Here is an 8,706-nt window from a genome sequence, read left to right on the forward strand (position 1 = left end):
GGGGAAGTTTGGTTTGTTTCCTAGAGTGGAACATAGAAGCAGGAGGGAGGCACCTTGCCTTTAGCAGGTGGACGTCCATCTTGGTGAGGCGCCAGGCCTGCCTGGAAGTGCTCGCTGCAGAGCATGAGCAGGGTTTGATCCAGGCTGAGTCTGTGGATGGCCAGAGCAGGGACCCTGCTTTGCTGCATGCTTGACCTTGATGCCCCTTCTTTGGTGTTTCAGTGCCTTCACATCCCAGGCTTCCGCTATGATGTATCTTCCGGCCACCATAGGTGAGTCTAGTCTCTTTAACAGGATGTGTTTGGAGCAGCTGCCTGCCCAGGGCCCTGTCCCTGCTTCCTGTGGGGAAGGTCACGGAGGAGGGACTCTGGGGCTGTCAGTGCCTCCCCATCAGGGACCCAGGCCCAGCGTTGACCCAGGCGTCTCTAAAAGCCAGCACTTTCACCAAGGGTAGTTGCTCACTGCTTAGATTTGTAGCTGGCTCCCTGGCTCCCTGGCTCCCTGTGTGTGCAGGAACTCACTCTCCTTTCCCAAAGGGCTGTGGTGGGGGTGCTCAGAGCTCAGTCCATGAGTCAGCAGCTTTGAGGAGAGAGGCCGGAGGGTCCTGGAGGGCCCCAGGTTGAGCCGTGTGTTGGATGTCTGATTGGAGTTTCAGTCTGAAATTTGCAGTTGTCCAGGGACTTTCCTGGGGGTCCAGTGGCTAGGAGTCCATGCTCCCAATGCAGGGGGCCCAGGTTCCATCCCTGATCAGGGAACTAGGTCCCACATGCCATAAGACCAGGCACAGCCAAATAAATTATATATATATGATGCTGCTGCTGCTGCTGCTGATACTTAGTCATGTCTGACTCTACAGGCTCCTCTGTCTGTGGAATTCTCCAGGCCAGAATACCGGAGTGGATTGCCAATTCCTCTTCCAGGGGATCTTCCTGACCCAGGGATCAAACCCACATCTCCTATACTGCGGGCAGATTCTTTACCCACTGAGCCATTCTGGAGAATTCCTACACATACACAAACACACACACACACACACACACACATAAAAGTACAGTTGTCCAAACCCTCTTGGCCCGATCAGGCAGAGGGCTGAGCCCTTCCTCCTTGTCCACCAGCCCAGGGGGTGGGCGCCTGCCTGCTGTGTCAGCCTGGGCTCCTGGGTGCTGAGAGGCCAGGTGGTCCTGCCAGTCCTTCTGGGAAGATGTGACTTCTGCCTCTGCCCTCGTTTCTGTGGGCCACGTCCTGGAGCAGCACCCCAAGGCCTGCCTTGAAGATAATCTTCCAGAAGACAGGCACACACGGGTTCAGTATATTTGCTGCCCCTCATCTAAGGGTTTGAGGATGCAAGGCAGTTGAGCTGCTGTGCTCAGAAGCTCATAGCTCAAACCTGAGTGTAGTGAGAATGGAATTGTTTCCCTTCTAATCATCACCCCTGGGCTCCCTGCTTCTCCTCCCATACCCCCTTCATGTCCTGTCTCTTGGTTCTTTTCTTTTTCGACTTCTTTCTAAATGCTCCGCCTTTGCAGCAGCTTTCCTGAGGTATGATTTACACAGCCCACAATTCTCCCATTGTCAGTGTGCAGTTTAATGAGTTTTAGACAATATATACCGCTGTGCAGTCATTCCCACCATCACATTGGAAAACACTCAGTCAGCACAAAGCCTCTGTTTGTAGTCGGTCCCTGCTGTCCCTCCAGGCAACCATGGCCTGTCCCCAGTTTTACCTCTAGTAATTTCATGTAAATAGCATTACCCCATACGCAGGTCTACTGTGTCTATCTCAGCTGGCATTCCCCCTCATTATTCTTCCCCTCATATTATTTTTTCATAACGTGTATTCTTTTATTAAATGAAAATCAGAGACTTCCCAGGTTGTTCAGTGCTTAGGACTCGACGCTTCCAATGCAGGGGGCACGGGTTCGATCCCTGGTCAGGGAACTAGAATCTCACATGCCATGTGGCACACACCCACATAGAACAAACCACTCAGCTTTGTAGTCTAAGAGGTCTTTAAAAAAATGTTCTAAAATTGTGGTGAAATACACATTATACAACGTTTACCATCTTCATGATTTTTAAGTGTATCACTGGTATCCAGTACATGACATTGTCCCCCATATTATTTTTAGCTTTTTGGAACAGGAGGTCCTGCCTGCTAAACTGGGCTGCGAGCACCACTGGCTGGGGTGTGGAGTGAGTGGGTGAGTGGCTGGGGTTCTTCCTCTCTCACTGTCTTATAGCCTGGCCTGGACACCATCTTTTCCCATCCTTTTTAAGTGATCATGAAATGGACTTTGTGTATAGATACTGAAAACCAACAAGGAAGTAGAAGCTGTTAATTTTCTTTGGCAGGAATGCTCTGAAATGTGTGCTGGTTCTACCCTGGGCTCCTACCTGGGCAGGTCTTACTGCAAAATTCAGCACCGTGTTGTTCTAAAGTAAATGCTGGAGCGACATAGACTTCTACGCTTTATAGTGTGTCAGACAAGTTTTTATAATTGTTTGGAAAGACTATGATTTAAAAAAAGATTCAGTCTTTGAGTCTGCCTGGATTCTCTCAAAGGAGAAATTGAAAGTGGAATAACCATGGCAGCAGTGACTCCCAGTGGGGGAAGGGAAGGGATTTTATTTGGGGCCTGCTATGTGCCAGGCATGGGCTTCCCTGATGGCTCAGTGGTCAAGACTTTGCCTGGGTTGGGAAGATCCTCTGGAGAAGGAAATGGCAACCCACTCCGGTATTCTTGCCTGGAGAATCTCATGGAAAGAGGAGCCTGGTGTGCTGTAGTCGATGGGGTTGCAAAGAGTTGGACGTGACTGAGCACAGCAAGAGCAACATTGTGCCAAGCACTATGATAAGATATATTATATAGATGTATTATTTCCTTTACTGTATCGATGTGCCTGTGATTGGCATCATTACTCCCAATGGAGAAACTGAGTTCTAAAGCATCAAAGGGACTATCTCAAGGCCACACATAGCCAAGAAACAGCAGAATCAGAATTCACAGGGAGGTTTGGGCATGTTGTCTACTGTGTGGGCCTTGCTTATCTGTGAACTAACAATAGAATGATCTACCTGAAGGCATCGTTTTAAAGCAGGTTCCTTCTGGCCCTGAGACCTATGATTTTATGAAATAAAAGGCACTTATTTCCATGTTTCTGTTACTAAGAGAAGAGCTATAATGTGGAGTTTTGTTTTTCTGTAAGTGATTTTCTGTGTCCCACATGCTTTCCATCATGCAAGAGAATTCCACATGTCCAGCGACAAATGGTAGGAACCCAGCCAGGCTTCCCCAGGGAGGGAGGAAGACAGGCAGGAGCCCAGGACCCCCTCCCTGACTCAGGTGGGCGCAGTCCAGCCACTTTTCATTTTTAAGATCCCAGATTATTTTTTTCCCCCAAAGACCTCTTCTTTAAAAATAATTTTTTTGTTAATTTTTGGCCACACATGTGGGATCTTAGTTCCCTGACCAGGGTTTGAACCTGTACCCAGTGCACCCCCTGCATTGGGGGCACGGAGTCTTAACCACTGGACTCCAGGGAAGTCCCCCAAAGACCCCTTCTTGATTTGTGGATGCAACATCCTTTTTTATTAGATATATTAAAGGATTCTTCTTCTTTTTTTTTTCCTGCCCCATCATAAGGCATATGGGATCTTAGTTCCCTGGCCAGGGATCAAACCTGCACCCCCTGCATTGGAAGCATGGAGTCTTAACCATTGGACCACCAGGGAGGTCCCCTAAAGGATGCTTCTTTTTCAGTCTCCTTCTGGTGTCTCTATTAATCCTGCTTCCTCTCTTCCATTTCTTTTGTGAGTTGAATTAGTACCTCTCTCATGGTGAGGATTCTTCCGGATGTTTGGTGAGTCTGGGTTTTTTTGTGCTCATCTCTTTTGGGGTTGCACTGGGTCTTCTTTGCAACATGCAGGCTTAGTTGCCCTGTAGCATGTGAGATCTTAGTTCTTTGGCCAAGGATTGAACCCACATCCTCTGCATTGGAAGGCAAATTCTTAACCACTGGACCACCAGGGGAGTCCCTTGTGCTCATCTTTATTTGGTTAGGAAACTCTCCTCCTTCAGGTGCTGGTGAATGCAGCTCTTCCTATAACCAGCCCCAAGGAAAGGGGCGTGGTCTACTTCTGATGGGGAGCTCTGGTTTTGTTTTGTGGTTGTGGGGAGACTGCCCTGCTTCTCCCTAGTGCTGAAGTCTCTGGGGGCATGACCTCGGCTCCCTGGACCCACCCCTTAGCCCGGGCACAGTCTCCTGCTATTGGCTGCTTGGGCGAAGCTGGGTAAAGATGGGGATGGCCAGCAGGGACTCAATCCCAGGCAGTCTCTTCAGCCCTGCCCTGCCTTCCCATCTTTCTGGCGGCCGCTGGATTTTGGCTCACTGCTTGACTTCCAGGATCCCTTACGATTTCCAGTTGGCCAGTGGTGCCTTCTTGTTATGGATTTATGCTTCTAACAAATATCTCAGCTGTTCTGTCTGTGCTTTGGGACTGAAGATGGAAAGCAGCCATGAAAGCTCAGGGTACCCCTGCTCTAACAGACCCTCGTAGACTTTTCTCTCTTCTCATCCTTCATCAGGTGGCTCAGTGGTAAAGGATCCGCCTGCAATGCAGGAGACTCAGGAGACCTGGGTTCGATCCCTGGGTCAGGAAGATCTCCTGGAGGAGGAAATGGCAACCCACTCCAGTATTCTTTCCTGGAAAATCCCATGGGCAGAGGAGCCTGGCAGGCTACAGTCCATGGGGTCGTAAAGGAGTCGGACACGACTGAGTGACTAAGCACACACTAAGCATGCATCCTTCACCACTGCCTTTTCTAGTCTAGGCTGTTGGTACTGGCCCTGTCCAACTTTTTATTTATCTAGTAGAAATAAATTTTTTTTTGAAGAGAGGTTGTGGAGGATAAACAGGCAAACTGCCCCGACTTACTATTTGTGCATATTTGAGCAGTGCCCTGTCTATGGGAGCCTGTGCCTATAGCGTGCAGCCCACCTCGTCTGCTCCAGTCTTTATCACCAGGCCCCACTGAGGCCTTGCTCTTGGCACTACGTGTGTGTTAGTTGCTCAGTCATGTCCAACTTTGCGACCCCAATAGACTGCAGCCCAGCAGGCTCCTCTGTCCATTGGATTCTCCAGGCAAGAATACTGGAGTGGGTTGCCATTCCTTTCTCTAGGAGATCTTCTTGATCCAGGGATTGAACCTGGGTCTCCTGCATTGCAGGCGGGTTCTTTACTATCTGAGCCACCAAGGAAGCCCCTTTGTTCTTGTCACTGAGAGAGAGTCGAACAAAATGCGGCCTGGGCTAGGCTGCTCTGAAATGACTTCAGTCTTGCAGAGGGATAAGACCTGCACACACATGACTGGGGCACAAGTGGGACATGGAACCCTCCGGCCGGGAGAAGGGCTGGCTTGGATGCTGAGTGGTCTTGGAGGAGGGGTGATCCAGCTAGGGAGAGTGGGTATGGCTTCATGCTCTAGCGGGGGGGGGCCTAAACTGAGCTGCCAGGATCTGGACACGCAGACACAAGGAAGACGCCAGTCCCCCCAGGGGTAGTCACAGCTTGAGCAAAGGCCTGGTAAACAGAGCTGGTGGGTGGGAGGGGTATCAGCTATTCATTCGCAAATTTCATTGTTTCAGGAAATCTATTTTATTTTTATTATTATCTTTACAAATTTAAGAACTTATTTTTTATTATTAACTTGGAACTATTTTTGATACCCTTTATTTATTTATTATTATTAGGCCATGAAGTGCTGCTTATAGGATCTTAGTTCCTGGACCAGGGATCAAACCCGTGCCCCTGCAGTGGGAAGCTTGAAGTCTTAACCACTGGACCTCCAGGGAAATCCCCTAATTTGTTTCTGATTTTTCAATTGGGAGTTCTCAAAACAAATTTTCAGTGGTGTGAATAGCTTTTGGATGTTCCAGTGTTGCCGGGCATGCGCCTCCAACCCCTGTTGGCTAGCCTTCCTGGCTCAACCGCCCGGACCCTGACCCTTGGAAGCGGCCCTTCCCCGTCCTTCAGCATCCAGGTTGCTGACAGCATCTCCGTCCTTTCCCCTGCAGGTGACTACACGGACTTCTATTCCTCTCGGCATCATGCCACCAATGTCGGGGTCATGTTCAGGGGCAAGGAGAATGCACTGATGCCAAACTGGTATGTCCTGTACCCTGGTGTGGCTGAGCTCCAAGTCTGTCTTTCTGTGTCCAGCAGCCTGTGGTTCTGGGAGCCGCCAGGTCCTCTCAGGTTAAAGGAACCAGGGAGGAAAGCCCACAAGGGTCATGACATCACCACATCTGGAAACAGTGACCCCAGCTTCTGGTTCTCCTCTCGGCTCAGCCCTGGACCTGCTGTGGAATCGCGGGGCAGTCCCTTGAGGCTTGATCTAGAGAACACGGGTTGGAATTAGATACTGAGTCACCAACATCCTTCCAGCTCCTTTGATTTGTAAGCTGTGAATTATAGTTCTATTGGTGAATTCTAGTGCTGGTTCCTCTGGGAGGCTCTAGGGGAAGAATCCATTTCCTTATCTATTCTGGCTTCCAGAGACTGCTTGCACTGCTTAGCTTGGGACCCCTTCCTCAGATGACTGCAGCCTCTCGGTTCCATCTGCAACAGTGCTAATTCCTCCTTTGACCTTCTTCCCTTTAAAAGGATCCTTCCAGGTGGCTCAGTGGTAAAGAACCCACCTGCCAATGTAGGAGACATAAGAGACTCAGGTTCAATCCCTGGGCTGGGAAGATCCCCTAGAGTAGGAAGTGGCAACCCACTCCAGTATTCTTGCCTGGGAAATCCCATGGACAGAGGAGCCTGACGGGCTGTAGTCCAAAGGGTCGCAAAGAGTTGGACATGACTGAGCAGCCACACACACACACACATGGTTACATGTAGGGACCACCTGATAATTCAGAGTAATCTCCATAATCTCATGATCATTGACTTAAGTCACATCTGCAAGTCTCTTTTACCTCAGAAGGTGATATTCACAGCTTCCAGAGGTTAAGACCTGGATATCTTATTTTTTTTTAATGTTGGAGTATAGTCGACTTACAATGGTGTGATGGTTTCAGGTGGACAGCGAAGGGACTCAGCCATATATACACATGGATCCATTCTTCCCCAAACTCCCCTCTAATCCAGGTTGTCACATAGCACTGAGCAGAAGTCCCTGTGCTGGACATGGATGTCTTTGCAGGGGCTATTATTTAGCCTCACACACATACATGCACACTCATACATGTACACACATACATACATACATATACCTACATACATACAGGCTTCTCATTGTGGTGGCTTCTTGTTGTGGAGCACAGGCTTTTAGGGCACATGGGCTTAGTTGCCACATGGTATCTGGTATCTGGCATGTGGTATCTTCCTGGAGGAGGGATTGAACCTGTGTCTCCTGCATTGGCAGGCAGTTTCTTAAGCACTGGACCACAAAGGAAATCCCTTCTTTTTAATGTTGAGCAATGGCCACCTGAGGCAAAGAGCTGACTCATTGGAAAAGACCCTGATGCTGGGAAAGATTGAAGGCAGGAGGAGAAGGGGATGGCAGAGAATGAGATGGTTGGATGGCATCATTGACTCAATGGACATGAGTTTGAGCAAAATCCAGGAGATGGTGAAGGACAGGGAAGCCTGACAGACTGAACAACAACAGAAAATATTCCATTGTCTTATCGAGACCACATTCTTGCTCATCCATTTATTTGTTTCTGGACACTTGGGAGTTCTTTTCGATATTTGAACCATATATGTGTTGACTCACTTTCATTTTTATTTTGAAAGCATCTTGAAATTTAGTCACTCAGTCGTGTCCGACTCTTTGCCACCCCATGGACTGTAGCCCACCAAGCTCCTCTGCCCATGGGATTTCTCAAGCAAGAATACTGGAGTGGGTTGCCATTTTCTACTCCAGGGGATCTTCCCACCCCAGGGATTGAACCTGCATCTCTTGCATCTCCTGCATTGGCAGATGGATTCTTTACCACTATGCCACCTGGGAAGCCCCAGGTCCTTATTACTTATCTATTTTATATATGTGTGTGCGTGCTAAGTTGCTTCAGTTATGTCAGACTCACTGTGACCCCTTGGACCATAGCCCACCAAGCTGCTCTGTCCAAGAGATTCTCCAGGCAAGAATACTGGAGTAGGTAGCCATTCCCTTCTCCAGGTGATCTTCCCAGATCTCCCACATTCTTTACCATCAGCCACCAGGGAAGCTCATGTATATATATGTTGACTCCCTTTCGTTTCATGTGAAAACATTTTGAAATTTCATTTGTACGTGTAACAGCATCAAAGCTTCCTCTCGCCTTCCTTCCTCAGGCTGCACCTGCCCGTGGGCTACCACGGCCGCGCTTCCTCCGTGGTGGTGTCTGGCACCCCGATCCGCAGGCCCCTGGGGCAGATGCGACCCGACGACTGTAAGTGCCCCCAGTGCCCAGGCCTTGCGGGGCTCCGCTCTTTGTCCCCACACGCCCAAGTCCATGCCTGGCACCCACTAACCTCTCTTTCTGCTGTTATTCCAGCTAAGCCTCCCGTTTATGGTGCCTGCAAACTCCTGGACTTCGAGTTGGAGATGGTAAGCCTTGTCTCGGTGTTTTACTGGCGTGGGGTCTGTATATACGCTAGGGCAAGAGGGCTCTCCCAGTGGCTGCCCCGGGCAATGGGGCCTTCCCTCCTCTCAACCC

At 49.5% G+C, this 8,706-nt stretch overlaps 1 protein-coding gene across 1 annotated transcript in view; it reads left to right on the forward strand.

Annotated features, from left to right (window-relative positions):
• FAH (fumarylacetoacetate hydrolase (fumarylacetoacetase)) overlaps positions 1–8,706 on the forward strand; it is a 30,882-nt gene that overhangs the window by 6,128 nt on the left and 16,048 nt on the right. The window contains exons 4-7 of the mRNA XM_010843229.1: positions 223–272; positions 6,076–6,166; positions 8,342–8,439; positions 8,545–8,597. Of these exons, the coding sequence (XP_010841531.1) occupies positions 223–272; positions 6,076–6,166; positions 8,342–8,439; positions 8,545–8,597 (292 nt within the window). The remainder of the gene's footprint in view (positions 1–222; positions 273–6,075; positions 6,167–8,341; positions 8,440–8,544; positions 8,598–8,706) is intronic.

The sequence above is a fragment of the Bison bison genome, unplaced genomic scaffold (assembly GCF_000754665.1).
Source record: "Bison bison bison isolate TAMUID 2011002044 unplaced genomic scaffold, Bison_UMD1.0 scf7180017864181, whole genome shotgun sequence".
Classification (NCBI taxonomy): domain Eukaryota; kingdom Metazoa; phylum Chordata; class Mammalia; order Artiodactyla; family Bovidae; genus Bison; species Bison bison.